Source organism: Hemitrygon akajei, chromosome 3 (genome assembly GCF_048418815.1).
Source record: "Hemitrygon akajei chromosome 3, sHemAka1.3, whole genome shotgun sequence".
NCBI classification, from domain to species: domain Eukaryota; kingdom Metazoa; phylum Chordata; class Chondrichthyes; order Myliobatiformes; family Dasyatidae; genus Hemitrygon; species Hemitrygon akajei.
This window is the reverse complement of record NC_133126.1, coordinates 137,723,785-137,745,439: the sequence shown is the minus strand read 5'-3', so window position 1 is coordinate 137,745,439 and position 21,655 is coordinate 137,723,785. Positions and strand designations below refer to the sequence as shown.

Sequence of the window (21,655 nt, the reverse complement as noted above, 5' to 3'; positions counted from 1 at the left end):
TTGGTGCACCCATCTATCAGGACAACCGTCCGGCTGGTCTCCAGCAAGTTCGCGTGGCACGGATTTCGCAAGCAGGTCAGTGAATGGACCAGAACGTGCATGCAGTGCCAAACAGCCAAGGTGCAGCGGCACACTAAAGCCCCGCCGCAGCAGTTCGAACCCACCCACCGGAGGTTCAACCACATTCGTGTGGATGTCGTGGGCCCCCTACCAGTGTCCCGAGGAGCGCGGTACCTCCTAACGATGGTAGACCGGTGCCAGAGGCGGTCCCGCTCACCGACACATCTGCCGATTCCTGCGCCCGAGCACTGATCGCAAGCTGGGTAGCATGCTTCGGGGTACCGGTCCACATTACCTCCGACAGAGGTGCCCAGTTCACCTCCAGCCTGTTGGGAACGCAGCTGCACCACACAACTGCCTACCACCCACAGTCGAACGGACTGGTGGAACGCTTCCACCGTCACTTGAAGTTGGCCTGAGAGGACCTATCTGGGTGGACGAGCTTCCCTGGGTCCTGCTTGGAATTCGTACAGCGCCCAAAGAGGATCTGCACGCCTCGTCGGCCGAGTTGGTGTACGGCGCACCCCTGGCCGTACCGGGAGAGTTCATACCAGCCCCAAGGGGGCAAGAGGAAGAACCCACAGCAGTCCTGGACAGGCTACGCGAAAGGCTCGGCAACCTGGCCCCCGTACCAACTTCACAGCACGGACGGACCCCGACCCATGTACCCAAAGACCTGCAGAATTGTAAGCTTGTGTTTGTACGAAGGAGTGGACACCGGGCGCCGCTACAGCGGCCATTCAAGGTGATCAACAACAACGGGTCCACGTACATTCTGGACATTGGGGGGAAAGAGGAGGTTTTCACAGTGGACCGACTCAAACCAGCCCATGTGGACGGCGCAGCCGGTCGAGGTTCAGGCACCGCGGCGCAGAGGCAGACCTCCCAAACAGAGGCTGATCCAGACTGTGGACATTGGGGGGGTGTATCACCGGTTCCGGTGGGGGGTTATGTGGCGACCCACTTTCTGCGCAGGCGAACCGGCTCACAAATAGCCAGCGCGCAGGGGGAGACTTTGGTAATGCACCTTCGATGTCATTTCCGCCCGGAGAGGGCGGGCGCTAGGGATTTAAATGCCAGCACTGTGAAGTTTGAATAAACTAGTCTCGAAATGACTTACCGACTGCGTGTCGTTATTTCAGGGCTGTGTGTAGCACATCGCTACAGTATTTGGAAATGATTTTATTTGGAAACTCAGGCCACAAAGCCTCCAATCATTCAATACAAAGTAGCTAACATCATCACAAATAAAAATTCTACAAGATTTATAAAGAATTATTAGCAGCCACAGCAAAAGCTAATTTCAGTTTCTTTATTCTCACAGTTATAAACTACTCCAATACTAAAAAGCTGTGTAACATTCTGTTCAGAACTGACACTAAACAAAATGCATCTACAGAGTTCATGGTCAACTTCTATAGTACCAACTTACCTGTTTCTCTAGGAAGTGTGCTACTCTTGTCCTCTGCTCCTTTGGAATAGTGGGAAGAACTTTGTCAGCCATGGAAAAATCCCTTCTCATGACTGCTGTCTGGTACTCAAGGACAGAGACCAGCAGTGAATAGCTGACGATATTTAACTCTTTGTCACCCAAGTACAATCGATTGTCCTTTGGGATATAACCCAGAAGATACATAGTCCTGAAAAGATAAAATTGATAATAGGATTATAGCGTCAGTTAAGTTCTTAATGAAAAAAACATGGGTATTATGAATTTTGTAAATAATTTTCTATAGTTATTTGCATTTTTCAATTGATTCAAAGATCTTAATGCCCATATTGGTTAGGGAGAATTCTGCATGATACCGAAGTACTGGAGGTCATTCAAATTGAAAATGAAAAAGCTACATAACAAGGGATGGCATTGTCAAAGAGAGGTTGTTCTCTGCATTGCTAAACTGAAGGTACAAAGATAATGTCACTACACAGTCTGAACAGGCCCTTATCAAAGTGGGCTTGCACCAAAACAGGGAAATCAGTGACACAGAAAGAATGAGAGCTTTTTAGAGCAAAGACAAAATAAACTGCAGCTTTTAAAGGTGATATCCCGATTGCTTTGAGAAGCTTAGCTTTAGCATAAAAATTTGCATGTTGAATATGTTGAGTGGTAAGGAAAATGAAAATTTGATTCATGAGATAGTGGCATCAGTATTCAGGAAAGAGACATCCATTTCATCGGGACTACTTCCATTCAATGCACACAAGAACCATTACCTTCAAAAATCAATTCATTATGTCCTTTAAAGAAATCATGGAGTTTCACATGGTGAGATGAGTCATTTAGAAAAGTGATAACCTAACAAATAACAGACTGGTATAGCAAAAGAGGAAAATAAGCAATATACTAACTTTTGTTACAAAGGAATATAGATCAAAAAGTAAAACTAATGCAATCACATAGGACTTTAATAGAACAACTATGTAGTGTGCAGTGCAGTTTTAATTTCCCTGCCCAAGAAACAATATACTTAGAGTGAGCTTGATCTATGTCTAGTACTGATCCCTGGGGTTGGGGACTGAAATTGGTGGATGTTGTAATCTTCACTGCCTCCAATACAAGTATCCTTCCTGAAGTGTGGAGATCAAATCTATACATGTTACTCAAAGTTCTGTCTCACCAGCACCTTACAAGGTTAAAATAATTCTTTCCTACTTTTATTCTCTTTAACCCCTGTAATTAAAGTTGACATTCAGTTAATTGTTTTAGTTACTTGCTCTGCCTTCAGAGTGGTAGTAATTGTTAGTGAAAATAGGACTGGACTTGTATGCAACACCTCTGTACTCTAGAGTATTTTCCAAACCAGTAAAAGTATTCTACAAAAATTGCTATATAATATTTTGACTTTTTATATTGATTCCATACAATCTTCCTAAAACTGTGCAACCCACCTGTCAAGATGGGCAATGGTGACAATCTCTCCACCAACATAGTAATTAAGCCTATTCACAGAGCTTGTGTAGATGAAACAATCTCCAACCCATAATCCTGTCTTCACGATTTCCTGAATTTCACCAAGAACCTAGAAAAGAAATGCCCAAAGATATATACAAATCAAGTAACTTAACTATGAACACCTTCTTCAGTGTTAAACTAGAATTAAAAAATAAACAAGAACATCAAGGATTTATCCAATATAATTACAGACTCCTGTAACTGAGAACAGAATCTATTCAAACAGATTTCACTTTACCAAGTTCCTACTTGTTCTACTAAATGCTACCAAACTTGCCTCAAAGGCATCTTCTATACCATCCTCTGTAACTCCTTCATGTGTTTCCTGCGCTGTAGCCACCTTTTCAGCAAGATATTTCAAAATGAAGAAGGAATCTTCTGTGGCAATGCAAACCAGTTCACCAGAATCTGACCAGAATATCTGAAAAGAAATATTTTGTTAACCAATGTCAACATTATTAATATCACTACAAGCTTACTACAAATAATAACCAGAAGTTTTATTTTGAATATACTTAATGCCTCTGCAACGGAAGAGAAAACCAGTCTTGAATTTCTACCTGTTATTAACTATCTAGTGATTCTGAGAGCTAAGCATGGATACATGAAAACATGGTTAGCACTGACCATGTTCCCCAGATGAGCAGACCAACACTTACTTGTCTGGATTGAATAAGCCAGTTAAGACTAGTTGAAGGGAATGCACCCTTTGTCCTTTAATCAGTTCTTTCAAGAAACAATGAAAAATTGAAGAGCAAATAATAAGGCAATGAAACATAAAGCAAATGTCACTGGATTACCACTCACTCTCTGGAATTACAGAATGTTTTTAATGTATTGATACAGATCCAGCAGTAAGTAGGTCATTGCCATTTGACTTGGGACAAATTTGACTTCTCTACTTCAGTTAGATGCAGATTATTTACAAAAATTCATCACTGCTGAAAGCCAGTCTTTCCCTCAAGTAAAATACTCATCTCATTTCAATTTCTTTCTGCAGCACAATTCCTGTCACGTGCACTGCAATTTCCAACGCATGCATAAGTCACTCCAGATATTCATGCCACGACTCTAAAGACAGTCCATTCATTTCTATTTATTTAAAATCCTTTTCATTAATTATTATTGAAAATTAACAAAGATACATTAAGTCAGTATGTCATTATGTACAATAAAGAATTAAATTAGCAAATAACTGATTAACAAAGCTAAACAATATATCAATAATAATAAGAAAAAATAAAGTGTTAAGAATTTTATTTTTGAAAGAAAAAAGGAAAAAAAAACCCCTACTAACTAAAAAAAATCCTACTAACTGAAAAAAATGAGGGGAAAAAAAACCATTGGGAGTACAACCCCGGAGCTATACATCATACAAGCTTCCATTTAAAAAAATCAATCCGCCAACTCAAATCCATTTAAAGAAAAATCGGAAGAAAACCATATTAATTAACTCAAATCAGATGATAGTAGCAGGCGAATGAACCCCACCTTTTCACAAAATCAAATCGAGGATCAAAAGTTCGACTTCTGCTTTTCTCCAAATTAAGATGTAACATCACCTGAGAAAACCATTGTATCAAAGGAGGACCAGAAGCATCTTTCCATTTCAACAAAACAGCCCTTCTGGCCAATAATGTAACAAATGCAATTACATGTTGGTCTGATGGAGAAATACCATGAATATATTGAGGTACCAAATAAAAAACTGTCAATTTATTAGGTTGTAAATTAATTTTTAGAACTTTAGAAATTATAGAGAAAATAGACTTCCAAAAATGTTTCAATACAGAACACGACCAAAACATATGTGTCAATGTGGCTGTCTCGGTTTTACATCTGTCACACTGACTGTCAACATTAGCAAACATTTTAGACAGTCTCTCCTTTGTCAAATAGAAACGATTTACAATTTTAAATTGAATTAAAGAGTGACTGGCACAGATTGAAGAAGAGTTAACCAACTTCAAATTGTATATATTCAAACCAACTGTATATATGGAAAATTACTTAAATATTCTTGTAAGAAGTGTCTGACCAGTCCATTCATTTCACCTGAACTTCCATCAGCACCACGACTGAAAAATGTAAGCAACTGTACCCAACAAGCTCCAACTTTGAACAAAGTTGTACAATTTAAGAAACCTTCAGCAAAAAATCAGCTTGGTAAAGGCTTTTATGCTGTAACTAAACATTAACTGATCAATTCAACCATCTTTTATCATTACCTCAAAATAAATTCACATTTTAAATAGGTTGCTCCAAATCCAAAGGAAATATACCCTTTTTAAATTCCCAACAAGTTCATGGAGCCAGACAACACACTTAATTGGGATCATTCTCTCTTACTGGATGCTAATCATAGTTCCAAATTATTTAGATAGGTCACTTACATATTTGGGCTGTATTTCAATTCTACGTACGAGTTCAGTGCTATCCCAGTCATAAAATGCTAGGCCATTCATTGACCGAACTCCCAGGAGGAAACCACCATAGACACCTATGAGTAAGAGAACCTTTGAAATTACCATATTCTATAGAGTTAGAAATTAATTTCATAAAAGTATGGGATATCAATAAAGACAAAGAGCTTGCAAATATATTTGAAAAATGTTTAGCCCATCAGGCTAAATCACTGAGAAATCAGGGGGTAGTTTCTGTTTACAGCTTGCTTCTTGCACTCCCTTATAACTCCCATACCGTACATACATCCCAACTGTATCTACTTTTTAATCCTCATCAGATGACCTGCATTCACATTCCCCTTTCATACAACTCAAGAGCACATATACAAAACAAATCTCTTCTATCATTGGGTTATATACTTCAGTTTTGAATAAATTCAGTTGAAGATGTCACATAATAAACAAGTAGCACATTACTCATTAAAAACCTATATACAGGTCAGAGATCAACTTTTCCTTAAGTACATAAGAAAAATTATTTACATTCAACTATAATCACTAACACATTACAGACTATATACTATAAAACATATACCAATTTCCAATACTTATCTTCAATTTGAAACTCCACAGAGAAAAATGCTAAATCTTTGGTTTATATTCTGGATTAAAGTGATGACATAATTTACTCATTCTCATGCTATGAGGTTATTCTCAACAGTAGGTTATAAAGTACTTTACAAAGAAACTGTTTGCTCTCGAGGTAACAGGGAAAAGTTCCATGATATGCTCATAATTAAATGAACAATTCTCTAAATTCAGCAAGAAATTCTGTCAATCAATCCTCTTAAAAACACTCAAGTGATATATATCAACTGATTACCTTCTGCTCCAAAATCAGGCTTAAATGACTTTTTTTCTTTGAAATTCTTGAAAATCTTTACCGCACTGTTGCTTTCCCTGATTGCATATCTGAAAAGGGAAGCAAATCCATTAGTTCTTTGTTCACTTTTGATCAAAGGTTGAAGTAATCTTCTGCCTTGAATATTACTTACTCAGAAGAATCGTGTGCCCATACAAACTCCTGTGCAGATCCAAAGCTCTTGTTTCGCAAAGCCATTGCAGTGTAGATAATGTATTCACCATCCCCACAGACTACAACAAATCTAAATACCAAAACTTAAATTACTTTATGAACATAAATATTACATTAAGAAACTTAGTTTAGATACTCAACAGATTAAATATCAGTGCAAAGGTTGAAGTATTTGGAATGGTAGGGTACAACTCTCAACCTCATCTATAAAATCTATAAGAAAAACATCTTCTCCACATTCACTCTATCTAAGCCTTTCAATATTCAATAGCTTTCAACAAGATCACCCCCTCATTTTTCTAAAGACCAGTGAGTCTATTATTCCCTTTCATTAGAAAGAGAAACAGTTTTAATTGCCTTTGTTGATAAAAGGGAGGGAAGGTAGCAAATGTTATAACAAATATTAATTTTTCCTGTTAACAAGAAAATCTTTACAATAAATATGATTATTTTACATAACTTCTAATGGTGTACTAGGAAAAGTGTGTTCTAAGTGAGCAGAAGATCCAACTAACATAAATTATAACCAAGAAATAACTACAAGTTAAAATGGCAGTAAGTTATTTATTCGTCTAATAGTTAAACATATGCTTGTGATATGTTCCAGTTCACAAAAGTACAGTACACAAGAGACTCTGTAGTTTTAATCAACTTAATTCTACAACGTCAATTTTTTTTATATATAACTGGAACGTTTTGAAGATATACCTTCCATTGGGGTTGTGTTGAATTGATTGTGGATAGATTTCACAGCTTCCCATATCTTTCACAGCCAAAGGTAGCCTTTCACCATCTTTTATCTCAGCATCACCCATTGCTTTAAGGTTAGCCTGTTGAACTTCAGAATGCTTAGCCCAAATAATTTTACCACTGGCATCCATGGACATTGCTGGCTCTTCACGACCAAGCTAAAAATTGTGCAAATTATATTAAGTGTCAGCCTTTTCCTTTGTATTTGAAAGCAATGAGAGAGCAGAGTATGCAGTAAATGGTAAAAAAAAATCCTTTTAATTAAAATGCAAATACTCTAACACTTGTAATTTGTCTGTGGCTTAAGAGTGAAGATCTGTGGAGTAATGAGATCTTTTTAAAATTTACAATTTGTTTTCTTCTGCACATTTAGTACACTGCTTGGCTAATCACCCAGAACATAAAATAACATGGCAACTGCATCAACAAATTTCATAATGGGCCAGCATAGTTGGCTATTCCATTTTGTTGAAGTAACTTATTTATAAATTTCAATTATGCACTGTTAACAAATTGAAAATACTTAACATAGGCATTGGGAGTCAGAAGTAAACACATGCTACATTCACAACATTTCTCCTTTTGAAGAGCACAGATATCACTAAGTGTATAATTATTAAACTGTACACAAATGAAATGGCTGCATAAAGAAATAGGTGGTTACATGTAAAACTATTTTTAATTGTTAACTTTAGAAATAAATGGAAAATCACAACCCTACTATCTATGATAACATCATTGTGAATCCATCAGATATTCCAAGCACATGATTTTTGGTATATATCTGGGGACAGTAAATATATACTGCCCTTTTAAGGTTAATTAATTTGACATTGTTATCAGTTTAGTATTTTATCCTACAAAAACATCACTTCATTCAGATTACTACTAAATCACTGGTGCACGTAAAAGAACTGCACTCTAGTTTGCAGACTATTGCTGTAAAGATGTGCAACTTGCATACCTTAATGATGATGCTGCCTTCATCATAGCCAAGAGCCACATTATTGGAACCCCTCAGACTTGCCACACACCAGACTCGTTCCATCCCATAATTCAGTGTACTCTCTAATCTGTAAGTACTAGAATGCCAGATACGGACAGTACCTTTAAAAATTAAATGCAATTGTCCAATGATTATTTCAAGCTTAAGACCTTTGGTTCATTTAATCTATACGTTCAAAAGTCTATTTTAAAAAGTAAACATGATTCAGCCCCTTTATCTTTTTATTAGGAATTAATTCAGTCCTTCAGTTTTCTTTTAAACTTGCCTTCTCCACTATGCCATCAATGATTACTGCAATAGAAAAATTATGCTACTCTAATTTGCTGCCTCAGTAAGCTAAAGAAAACATTATCCTTCCCTCAGGCATTTCTCTGGCTTTACAACACATTTCTTTTCTGAATGACTACAAATAAAGGGTTATTTCAACAACTTCTCCCCTTTCTGGAATATATAAAATAGGTAAATACAATGAAAGTATTTTCAAAAATTACTTATTGTTTTGCTTTCCCAAAAAAAAACAAACATCAAAATTCTCAATGAAAAAATCTGATGCATGTGCCCATTAGGTTATTATTATAATCTAAAGAGAACATGCCTCTTTCCTTGCCATTGAAAATGGTTGCCCACTTAAAGGAAGGATAAGAATTAAATATTCTATTTTATGTAGTAAATCTCCAATAATCTGTTATCTTGATGGCATTGTAGTGGAACTTTGGACCATCAGATAATGGTCCTATTAATACTCCATCACAGTTAATTCCTCCTCTTTATATGTTAAACAGTAATATTGTGGATTCTAGTTAATTGGCAGATTGGGAACAGTTCATTTTGGCCCAATTAGGCAGCTGCCCCAGTTAGCCGAAGTTTCATGGATATAGTTAAAAGGCATAAAAAAAGACGACCTACTATTTAACTGAGTAACAAATGATGTATTTAAATGAAATAGTGAACAAATTAGAACATTACTAATATGACTCGTTATCAAACAAAGAATATATTTTTACATATCTGACTATAGACTAAGCTATACAAGGCATTGATAAGTTGCATTGTAAGTACTAATTACAATTACCAACATTATACTCACCATCCTCAGATCCAGTGATGATAATTGGAAGCTCAGGATGGAAGCTGACACAAGATACATTCTGAGCATGACCTTCCAGCGTCTGAACACAGGTCTTATTCTATGAACAACAGTCGTAGTTCAGTTAAAACTTATAATGGTTATTGTTTATTTCAGGGCTAAAAATACTATTTATGTTAACTCTGATTTTGGCATTGCATCGATCAATGCAAACTGATCAACAATGTGCAGTTTTCCCCAAAAAACATTGAGAACTTTTTAGTCAAAGTGCTTTATTGCTCTACCTAGCTTTGGTAGAATGTTCAGTGGTTTTATCAGTTACTTATTCAAATGGTTAGAGGTTTTGCTTCCTGATCAAGTGAAAAACTTAACAATACATTAGTTGGATGTTACCACAAAAGCAATTTACTTTCCCAATGTATATATGATTCAGTAGAATCATACTTTGGTTATTAGATGTAAAATAGTGTTTTACAATAAAATAAAATGCATAATCATGATCAAACGCTCATCAATCTGATTATATTTACCTGGTAATCCCAGATTTTAACTAGGCGATCATCAGCTCCAGAAATCAAGTATGGCTTATCACCACCACTGTAGTAATCAATGCAGTTTACTCCTTTCTCATGGCCCTCCAAGGTGAAATTAGGTGAGGATGAACCAAGCTGCCATACCTAGATTGATATAAGCACAACTTACTGTATAAAGATAAAAAAAACTCTTTACAATTATTTCAGAACAAATTGTGTGACATTTCTTCAATGTAATATGATTACCTCCACATATTAGGCTACAAGATCAACATTTATTATTTTCAATGTGTTAGTTGGATACCCCTTTATCCTCCACAATTTTAACTACAGCATGAAAGGTTTCCCAGTTCTTCTTTCCAAAGTGTGTTCACATACCTTAATTGTCCTATCTAAAGATGCACTTGCAAACTGGTTGTTATCCTTTGGATTGATAACAATCTGCATAACATAATGGGTGTGTCCTTCAAATACTTGGCTGCAGGACCATTTCTTCTCCCAATCCCACAACTTGATCAGCATGTCATCTAAGAAAGAATACATTAGTAAATCTTTGGAACCATTTCAAAAATTTAGCTACATTCCCACTGAAATAAGTCTTCAGAGAAAAAAAAAATTCTACTCTCCAGTGTAAAATTTAAATAATGAACACTTACCACTGCTGGTCAAAATATATGGTTGAGTTGGGTGAACAGCAATGCAACGGATGTAATCTGAATGAGCTTCAAACATGTGAACCCGCTCCAGTGTGTTGTAGTTGAAAACTCGGATTTGCATGTCATCCTAAATTATAAGAGAACAAATTCCAAAACAAAAATTATTCGCTTCTTCCAAGTTGGGCTTTATTTGTTTTTAAAAATTGCTGAAATTTTAAGATTTGCAGGCTTATGATCACTGGTCTCAGAATAAAATTAAGATGCTTAACCAACAAAAAATGCTATAGACCAGAAGCATTACTTTTATCTTTTTTCCTCTACCCCAGAGGGGCAGACCAGTGATCACATAAATTGCAATGTGTAACAGAAGATCAACTTTTCCAACAAGATGATTACACGTTGATCTTTAAATACTATATAAATCTGTCTTTGGGAGGAATTTCAAGACTTACTTCCAGATGTTATTTTTTTGCTCATAATTCTAAAGTCCATATTTACAATAGTTACAAACCACAATAACTAGATAATACATTTCAATTTCCTAATTAAACTCAAAAGTATGCACATCCATCCAAATCTATAAAATCACAACTCAATTCACTTCATTACCTCAAATGAAATTCCATTTGTTCCTGCTCTTTCACAGTAAGCCTACCATACTCTATTTGATATTCTCACCAACTCTAGACATATCTTTGATTCACTAATAATCACACCTGCAGCATGAGGTGTTATAATGCAAAAAAAAAATGCAATAAAGGTATTACCATGCAAAAAAAAATCCTTAGCAACTGTTTTCTTCAGGGACAAACATTCCTGGGTTTTCTTAGCAACTGCAGACAACCAAATGCTGTCTGAGCAAAGCCAGGTCAGATCATAAGTCTAAACAACACTTATTATCATTTCTAATTTTCCTCTCTCTGGATATTGAGAGGGAAACATGTTCATTAGCTCAACAAAGATCCATATTGCTCCATAGCACTAGAATTCATTCACATCCTTGTTAGAACCATAATTATATAGCAGATTATGACAGTCACAATTACAGATACTTACAGCTCCAGTGATGACCCAGTTCTTACGGGCAACAAATTTGGAAGCTCTTACAGGCAGATCACACACCTCAAATGTCTTCACCAGAGTCTGGAAAAATACACACAGGTAGTACAAAAATGTAAAGATGAACTATCTAAAACTTACTTTCATTGATAAATGTTAATAGTTGTCCATTTGCTTCAATAAGACTGTATGCATAACGTTCAATTGCATTATAAAAATTCTGTACCACACTATCAGAGTAAATCAGAAGATAATTCTGTAGATTCATGAGATGGAATTATTTATACATGAACTTTCAAGTGAAACTTATTTAATTTGACTAACATTTCTAGAGAATTAAAATACCTTGCAGTATTCTTCTGCACTCATGATAACACGGGATTCCATCAGAGATGGGATACAAGTCTCACAAGTATCATATTCATCTAAGTACCTGTTACTTCCAGAATATTTAAGAATTCACTGATTCATTATTAAAGCTTAAAGTTAATTCTAAAACTTCAATATAAAAGTTGCACATAAAACATCTATAAGAGCTTTAAAAGGATAAAGCTCAGTCTTTTTCCACAAAAGGAGATTTGTTTTTGGAGAGGAGGAAGGTAAAATGAAGGAAAAAGATTCTAAAAATGTAGAAGAGATTCGATCTGTGACCACATTACACTTATTCCAGCATGAGAACTTCATTTGAAGAAATGTCTTGATTCCAACAATGCTTCTATCACAATAGATGAACTGTCAATCTGACTAAATAATTCCAATAGGCAGAACAACAAGAGAAAAAGTATAATTTATTTGCTAATACTTTTAACCCTTTACAAGGTGTGACAAAGATTCGAACATACAGATAAAATTAAGTTGGAATATCAGGAACTAAAACCATGAAATTTTTCAAAATGCGTAACAGGGGAATGATAACCCATATGGAGTCATAGAGCATTACGGCACAGATATAAGCCCTTTGGTCAAACTAATCCATGTTTAACTGTTATTCTACCAAGACCCATGGACCCACACCGGGACCATCTCCCTTCATACGACTCCCATCCATGTACCGTAGATGCCGGATTATAAGCCGCTACTTTTTTCCCACGCTTTGAACAGCTTTGAACACTGCGGCCTTTACTACGGTGCGGCTAATGCATGATTTTTTTTCATGCCGCCAAAAACATTTTGCCTCGTAACAGTAGACCAATAAAATTGATGAGTAGTTCACAGAGGTCCAATGAAATTGTACGATAAATCAAGCGCACTTTCACAATTAAATTATTGTAAATCAGTCATTTGTACTCACCCTCATCAACATGGAAAACACTCGAAGAAAAGCATTGTGCTGCCTTTATGGCAGTTATTTAGTTTATAATATTTTCGCTTAGTAATTCATTTGTTAGTATTTTCTAGTTAAAGTTAGAAGTGTTTTAACTATATTTGTTTTCTGTACTACATCCCGGGATGCTATGACGTCACATCCGGTTTCGCCGCATCTTGTGGGAAATACCGGTTTGCGATAAACGGGAAGGTGGGGGCGAGCGGCATTAGACCCGCGCGAGAACGCTGCTTTTAAATTAAAGGCGATCAATAACTTTTCCTGGTAGGCTGCAGTATATATTTTTTTACCAGTCGTTAGGAGATATTGGAATGTTGTTCGTGCACTGTTCAGTAAAAAAGTATACGCAACGTAATTTGTGTGTTACCGATACGTATGTATATTTAAAAGTAGCCATGTTACAGGCACGGTTCAAAAAAAAGCATTTGCAATATGTATTTGTTTATGTTACCATACTGATTTAATTAAAAGTTAAAAAATCCTCACGTGTAATATCTTTCTGTGTAAATATCTCATATTACAAAGTGGGACACCTGCGGCTTAAAATCCGGTGCGGCTTGTACAAGTACAAAATTGATTTTCTTTCTAAAATTAGAGCCTGCGGATTTTAATCAGGTGCGCTCTGTAGTACGGAATCTACGGTACTTATCCAAACTTCTCTTAAATCCTGCAACCAAACCCACATCCGCTGGCCGGAAGCATATAATAAAAGAGTGTGTGTGTGCGTGTGTCTACACACAAACACAGATATATATATATTTTATGGAGATACAATGAATGATTGAAAGCAACTTAGCATTTTCATTTGGCTTCTTTTAACATTGATCAACCGAAAAAGACTTTTATGTCAAAGTGAAAACAGATCTCTACAAAGTGATTAAATAAACTGTAAATATGAAACACAAAATAATTGATTGCTTAAGTATTCACTCCCTTTAATATGACACACCAAATCATCACTGGTAAAAACAATGGGTTTAGAAGTCACATAATTAGTTAAGTGGAGATCACCTGCATGCAGTCAGGGTGTTTCAATTGATTATAGTAAAAATACACCTGCATCTGGAAGGTCCAACCGCTGGTGATTCAAAAACTACTCCATGTATTTGAAAAGCACAAGTCAGGAGATGGATAGAAGAAAATTTCCAAGTTACTGAATAGCGTTTGGAGTATAGATAAGTCAATCATCAAGAAATGGAAACAACATGATACAGCTGTAAATCTGCAAAGAGCAGGCTCTCCTCAAAAACTGAGTGAGCATGCAAAAAGGGGACTATTGAGGGAGACCAACAAGAGCGTGGCAGTGATGGGAAGAGACCACGCATACAACTGTTGCCCGGGTGCTTCGGGCTCCCACAGCTCTATGGGAGGGTGGTAAAGAGACAGCCTCACGTGAAATCAGTAGGAAGAAGATTCTACGGTCTGATGAAATCAAAGTTGACCTTTTTGGCCATCACACTAAATGCAATGTTTGGGGTAAGCCAAACATAGAAAACACACCATCCCTCCTGTGAAGCTTGGTGGTGGCTGCATCACATTCTGGGGATGCTTCACTGCATCAGGCCTTGGAAGGCTTGGGAAGACAGAGGATAAAATGAATGCAGCAAAATACAGGGAAGAAAACCTGATGTAGTCTGCAAGAGAACTGTGAATTGGGAGATTTGTTTTCCTGCAAGACAATGATCTCCAACGCTACACAGGTATGGCTTAAAAACAACAAAGTTAATGTTCTGGAGTGGCCAAGTCAGAATCCAGACCTCAACACAATTAAGAAGCTGTGGGAGGACCTGAAAAGGGCTATTCACTCACGATCCCTGTGCAATCTGACAGACATTGAGCAGTTTCGTAAAGAAGAATGGGAAAAAATTGCAGTGTCCAGATGTGCAAAGCTGATGGGAGTCCTATCCACACAGAGTCAAGGCTATAATTGTAGCCAAAGGTACATTAACCAAGTACTGACTTGAATGGGGTGAATATTTGTGCAATCAAATATCTAATATTTTTTAGTTTTATATTTGTAGATTTAATTTAGATCACTTTGTAGAGATCTGTTTTCACTTTGATGTAAAAATCTTTCTCTGGTGATCAGTCAAAAAAAGCCAAATGAAATCCACTATAATTCCATGTTGTAAAACAATAAAACATGAAAAAAGGGGAATGAATACTTTTAATAGGCATTGTACACACAGAAACCTAGATGTTGTTATTACATTTATAACTCACCTTAAAATGACTCTTCATCTCATGTTCTCGATATTTATTGCTTATTTATTATTATTACTTCCTTTTTGTACTTGTACAGTTTGTTGTCTTTTGCACACTGGTTGAACACCCAAGTTGGTGCGGTCTTTCTGTGATGGTTATTATTTAATTATGGAAGAATCTCAGGATTGTATATAGTGACATACATGTACTTTCATCATAAATACACCTTGAACTTCCAATTAATGAGACATAAAAGAAATACGGTATTTAACACTCTGGAACAATTAAACCATTCACCAGAAAGAGGATAAAAACTCCCTACCTGGGATTCATGGTTCCACACGCAGACACTGCCATTGTAGAGACTGGCCAGCATCCATGGCTCAGCTGGGTGCAAATCCACACTTTTCACTCGGTCAGACCGAGCGGTCAGCTTTCGCTTGATGTCCAGTCTCAGAGGCTGTAAAAACAAAGATAAAGTAATATTATGCCAAAGCAGAGTTTGTAGGCAGTTTTTTTTTTAAACGCACAAGGCAAAAGTAACCACGAGACAAATTACTCTCCAGCATCTGAAATTCATAAAAATAATTCCAATTAATGAAGTTTATGAGAATTGTTTAATTTATGCAACTATATATTAAACTCACCTACAAAACTTAATTCAGTCTTTAGTCTTATAACTCATTTACCCTGGGTATGTGCACATTCTGAATGATAAACAAGTCCAGTATCAGTCTTTCAGTAGTTTATTAGTACCTATGGGCACTGGAAGATTTAATAGCCTAATTAATACAGTTCACGTGGAAAATAGGTGAATGAGTAATCTTGCACAAAAAGCAAATAAGGTGTAAAATAAAATAATGTTACAATAACATTAGGTCAAATCAATCCTAGCCTTGACTGTCACGTTATACTGGAATTACCCTTGCATCCACTTTGCTATCTTGGACTGGCCACGAGGTCACCCTTTTCTTGTAGACAACTCCATGTTCATTCATGCCCACTTTGGTTGGCTTATCAACAAACCTGCATCCCTATCTTTGAGATTTCCAAAATACTCCCTCCACCTTAAAAGCAATGAAAGTGATAAAAGATTGCAATTAAAAAATGTTCCACGTTCCTGCAGGCCAAGCTTGGCTGCTCAGGGCTCCAGCAACCAGTTTTCTATGAGGTCCTTCAGCAGGGTCTCACAGCCCGAAATGTCAGCTGTACTTTTTTCCATAGATGCTGCCCGGCCTGCTGAGTTCCTCTAGCATTTTGTGTGTTGTTTGGATTTCCAGCATCTGCAGATTTTTTCTTGTTTGGCATTCAACCCCATAGCTGTTTGGGCTTCCATTAGCTAAAATAAAGCTCTGTGCAGGAACAGGCTTTAGTTAATACAGTAGTTATCCATTGCATCCAATGATAACAGGAAACCCGTGCAGGACAGTTTTTAAAAGTGAAAAAGGGCTTTGCACTGAGACAGTTCCACTCTCTGCACCGCAGAAGCCCAGGTTCAGTGGTCAAGCATATCACAAACTGGGATCTTCCTTGGTCGCAGTGGATGACCACGTTGACTTCATGCCCTTCACTCCACGGAATCTTGCAGTCTCACCTTCCTAGCAGTTGGATGTCACCGCAGATGTCCCTCGGCAGGTCCACTGGAGCTGATTTCGCTGCTAGCACAGGAACTTTCCGATCTCACCAGGGTATGACGGTGCCGACTACCCTCACTTGGTTTAGTTCACCAGTTGAAATGGTGTACCGGGGTGTGGCCGCTACTTGAATGAACAGGTGAGGGCTTAGCATCTGGTGGGGAGCAAAAGTGAGGGAGCTGCCCCAGATTGGGCAAGCCCCCTTCACCAGAGGTGCTACACTTCCCTGGACACCACTAAAACAAACACAAGCATTTTACTCTATTCCATTAGGAGATTTAATCACCTACATAACATGCAGGTAATGTAACTAGTTTGAAGACAAAGGCAGCGGAGAATCAAAGTACAGAAGATCTTTACGTTTATGCTACGTTGAAGTTGTATACAACATTGGTGGTCGAGGCATTTTCAAGGAAAAGTGGCCAGAGTGGGAGGGAGACATGGTCAAGACTGAATTGTGAAGCGGAGAGAAACCGGAGTGGAGAAGATTCAGAGTGCATCCACCAAAATCAAAGGCGAGGTCTGAGCACTAGGTCAACTTGAAAAGGTCGGGTATGGTCTGGAACAGGCAGCATGGTCCAGGCCCAGAGCATGTTGACGTAGCAAGGCCTGAGTCCCGGTGTTGGAAACAACCCGATGAAGATTTGGAATGGAAATTTTGGACAATTTAAATACCAGGCCAGATGGATTGAAAAAGCAGGATGTCTCAGTACCGGGGGTGAAGGTCGGAGTGGTTCTGCTTACTGCTGTGACATTTACTCTGCTCTTCGCGGCATTGATACTGACACTGTGAGCCTGCTCCGAGCATTCTGTCTGTGAGCCTGGTGATGATTTGCTCTGCTGGGTGTTGAACAAAGGCTGAGGCCATGGGCCTTTCGTTCTGAATGTTGTTTCTTGCTTTTATTGTTTCCGTGGTGTGTTTTATTTTTTTCTCTCGGCACATAGGGTGTTTATTGGGACATTTTTAAATGGGTTTTTTTCGGTTTCTTGTTTTGTGACTGTCTCCAAGCAGACAAATCTCAAGGTTGTAAAATTTATACATGCTTTGATAATAAAATGCTTTGAACTTTGAGGCTTAATTTGGAGTATTGTGTGCAGTTTTGGTCACCTACCTGCAGGAAAGATGTAAACAAGGGTGAAAGAGTACAGAGAAAATTTACAAAGATATTGCTGGATCTCGAGGAGCTGAGTTACAAGGAAAGATTGAATAGGTTAGGAGATTTGATAGAGGTATACAAAATTACTAGGGTATCAATCGGGTAAATGCAAGCAGGCTTTTTCCACCTGAGGTTGGGTGGATGGGACTACAACCAGACCTCATGGGTTAAGGGTGAAAGTTTAAAAGGGAATGGGAGGGGAAACTTCTTCACTCAGAGGGTCGTGAGCTACCAGTTCAAGTGATCCGTGGGAGCTTGTTTTCAATGTTTAAGCTAAGCTTGGATAGGTACAGGGATAGTAGAGGTATGGGGGGGGGGGGGCTATGTCCTGGTGCCAGTTGGTGGGAGTAGGTAGGTTAAAAATGTTTTGGTACAGATTAGATGGGCCAAAGGGCTGTTTCTATACTGTAGTTTTCTACGACTATCTGCTGCAATTGTCAACTTTGTCTCCTTAAGTAAACAAAGTCAGAGCCTCATGGTTCTGATGTGTATGCTGCAGTCAGCCAACATTTTTTAAATCTGTTAATTTTTCGTGATGTTGTTGCTGGTAAAGCCACCATTTATTGCGTAGCCTTAAATGCCCTTGAGATGGTGATGGTAAGGTAACTTCTTAATCCACTTCCATCCTACTGGTGAGGGTATTCCCACAGTACTCTAGTGCAGAGAGTTCTGGGATTTAGATTCAGCAATGATAAAGAAATAATTATGTATTTCCATGTCAAGATAATATTCCACTGAGAGAGGACTGACAGATTAGTGGGGGAGTTGGGAGGTCTGGAGTCAACATTGAAGGGTCTATCTACTCCGCCCGGCCTGTATTACCACTGTGTAGTCACCACATGAATGTCAGCCCTGCCAGTACGAGACAGACTCAGGAGTTTGGCACATTAACTATAAAGTGTGATCCTGTGAGTTAGACTGCACTTGGCTGAAGCTTGTCTGACCGCTATCCCAACTTAAGACAAATATTTGAGGAAATCTTTGCCAGAACTTAGAGGTTACAAGTGATTTTGCCGTGACTGAATTCAGTCCCCAGAACCACGCCAAGTGCTGCATGCAGGATTATTCTCTTATTCCATAGCAGTCAGAGCATGTTTGAGAGATCACTTCAGGGGGTATTGAAGAATCAACTGCTGGGATAGGTTATAGCAAAAATTGAATATATATTCCACAGCAGCAATGGTGGGACTTGAGCCTGGGTCTGTCAGATTACTAGTTTGATCATTTAGTTGCTGCATCGCCAGCATAAACATGGTTTCCAGCCCTCAGTGTAGCTGCAGCCCGTTCACTCCCCTTAACTGTTTGTGAAATATTCAGTTTGGGGCCTGTACCTGTTGGGATCTCACTGAAACAACTGAAAAGTGAAAAAGGGCTAAAGAGTGGAGGTGAAAAGGAGAGTTAACGACCTGAGGTCACACCCTCAGAATACAAAGACATCCCCACAGAACATAGATGAGGAGGAATTTTTCTTCGGCTAGAGGCCGGTAAATCTGTGGAACTCATTGTACAGAAGGTTGGGGAGGCAAATTCTTTGGGTATCGTTAAGAGGAGGTTGATAAATTCTTGATCAGTAAGGGCATCAAAAAGGGAAAAGACAAGAGAATGGAGTTGAGAGGAACAATAAACCAGCCATGATTGAATGGAAGAGCAGACTCGATGGGCTGAATGGCCTAATTCTACTCTTGTGACTTATGACATCTGGTCTTATTGCACTAATTTTTCATCAAGTTTCCCTAGTGTTTTGGCAATATACATCATCACAACCAACATCACTACAAAAGGATTATTTCACTGCTGTTTGCAGAAAATTATGCACATATCCAATGGTGGTAAAGTTTAAAATGTTAGAACAGTTGTTATTTTGCAAGACTATTTGTTTGAAACAAGCAAAGTTTGAGAGAGATTCTACATAAATGCAATAACAGAGAATAGTGAAAACATCCAGCAGCTGAGGCAACATCTGTCACGCATAAACACAATCAATGCAAAGTACAGGAGGAATTCAACGACTCAGGGTACTGCAACATCTATGGAGGGAAATGGACTGTTTGAACTAAACGAAAGAGGAGGGGTGAAGCAAGAGTTGACAGGTGATAGGTGGACCCAGGGAGGTGAGGATGATAGGCAGGTGTAGATAAGGGAGGGGAATGACTGATGTTACGTACCGTGGGTATCTTGTACTTCTCACGTGACAGTGGTGTTGAAGCTATACTGGCCTTAAGGTAGTGGTCTTGTGATGGTGGAGTGACGTCATTTTCCTGCCAGTAGAGGTCATGTGACAGGTTTTTTTTAAACAGGGTATAAAAGGAGACCAGATGGATCAGGAGGAAAGTGAAAAGGGAAAGGAGATAAAAGACGAGGTGGACCAGGGGAAAAAATGGGGGTAGAGGAGCAATGGTTACTGAAAGTTTGAGAAGTCGATGTCATGCCACCAGATGGAATACAAGGTGCTGGTTCATTAATTTGCATTTGTGGACAAATGTGTTGGTTTGGGAATAGGATATAGAATTTAAAAACTGGCCACGGCAAGATCTTAGAAGACACTTGGCACAAGATGGTCAGTGAAGTGGAGACCGAATGTGTATCTGGCCTCACCAATATAATGAGGCGACATCAGGAGCACCAGTTACAGTAATGCTGTAAGGTTCACACGTTCTTGCCTGGAACAACTACTGACAGCCCTGGTTAGTCAATATAAACAGCAGCATCTCAGGCAACATCTATCAAGCATAAACACAACCAATGCAAAGTACTGGAGGAACTCAACGGCAAACAGCAAACATACTTGCTTGTTTTCCATAGAAGTATCACACCTTTATAAAGAAACTTAACAAAGGGCAGAGTACTGACACAAAGTAAAATATCATGCATCAGGTAACTGCACATCCACATCAGTCGTAGCATTTAGTAATAAGCAACATGGTTAAGTACACAGATCACTTCATAATACCAACTTATAGCACGAACCTGAATATTTACAGGCCATAAATGAGTACTTAAATTTCACACTGAAAGTAGCTTCACAAAGGACATGTAAGGGAACTCTGCTGCGTTTCAGACCTCTTGGCAACACGGATCAAGATTCTAACAGCCTGTTGCTCCGCTGAAGGCCGTTTAATGTAAAATAAAAGAACTGATGATCATTGACTCAATATTTTGATCTCAGGGATAATCAAAAAGCTCCGGCATTTAGACTTCAGATGCCACCCAAAACCTCTGTAAGCACAGGCCCCAGTGGACAAGCCGGGAGCCAAGGGGCCAGCCCGGAACCCCAGGCACAGCTCGGGCTGCAGACACTCCAGCACCCGGCTCACCTTCACAGCAACAACATCGCGCACCGCCGCAAACTCACCATGTCCTCGGCTGCTCAGAGGCCGGGCAGTCCGCTCACTCGCTTGGTCTCTGACGTGGAGCTTCCTCCTCTGCCACGAAAAGCGAGACTTCGGCAAACTCGCGAGAGTTGCCCTGGGCAGGAACTCCAGACATACTGCCTCCTGCCGGCGCAGAGCCCTCTCCAGAAACACCCCCCACCCCCCCCCCCCTCTGCAGGTGCGGAGCTCACGGAGGAGAAGAAGCGCCCCTCCAGGGACATCGCCCTCTGCAGGCGTGGCGCTCACTGTGCAGCAGAATAGCGCACACTCCGCAAAATGCCCCCTCTGCAGACTCAGTGCTGACAATGCAGCAGTAGCGCACTCTCCAGAAACACTCCCGCTTTGAGGGGACAAAGTAC

The 21,655-nt window shown here is 38.8% G+C and overlaps 1 protein-coding gene across 1 annotated transcript in view; it reads right to left on the bottom strand.

Moving 5' to 3' along the window:
* The window catches only part of copb2 (COPI coat complex subunit beta 2), a 37,749-nt gene extending 16,338 nt beyond the window's left edge, over window positions 1–21,411 (bottom strand). The window contains exons 1-15 of the mRNA XM_073040915.1: window positions 21,278–21,411; window positions 15,457–15,594; window positions 11,603–11,689; window positions 10,547–10,673; window positions 10,269–10,417; window positions 9,888–10,034; window positions 9,358–9,457; window positions 8,229–8,371; window positions 7,223–7,422; window positions 6,474–6,584; window positions 6,302–6,390; window positions 5,407–5,513; window positions 3,291–3,434; window positions 2,950–3,080; window positions 1,493–1,700 (exon numbers count right to left, since the gene is read on the bottom strand). Of these exons, the coding sequence (XP_072897016.1) occupies window positions 1,493–1,700; window positions 2,950–3,080; window positions 3,291–3,434; window positions 5,407–5,513; window positions 6,302–6,390; window positions 6,474–6,584; window positions 7,223–7,422; window positions 8,229–8,371; window positions 9,358–9,457; window positions 9,888–10,034; window positions 10,269–10,417; window positions 10,547–10,673; window positions 11,603–11,689; window positions 15,457–15,594; window positions 21,278–21,280 (1,884 nt within the window). The 5' untranslated portion in view covers window positions 21,281–21,411. The remainder of the gene's footprint in view (window positions 1–1,492; window positions 1,701–2,949; window positions 3,081–3,290; window positions 3,435–5,406; window positions 5,514–6,301; window positions 6,391–6,473; window positions 6,585–7,222; window positions 7,423–8,228; window positions 8,372–9,357; window positions 9,458–9,887; window positions 10,035–10,268; window positions 10,418–10,546; window positions 10,674–11,602; window positions 11,690–15,456; window positions 15,595–21,277) is intronic.
* Window positions 21,412–21,655: the final 244 nt, after the last annotated feature.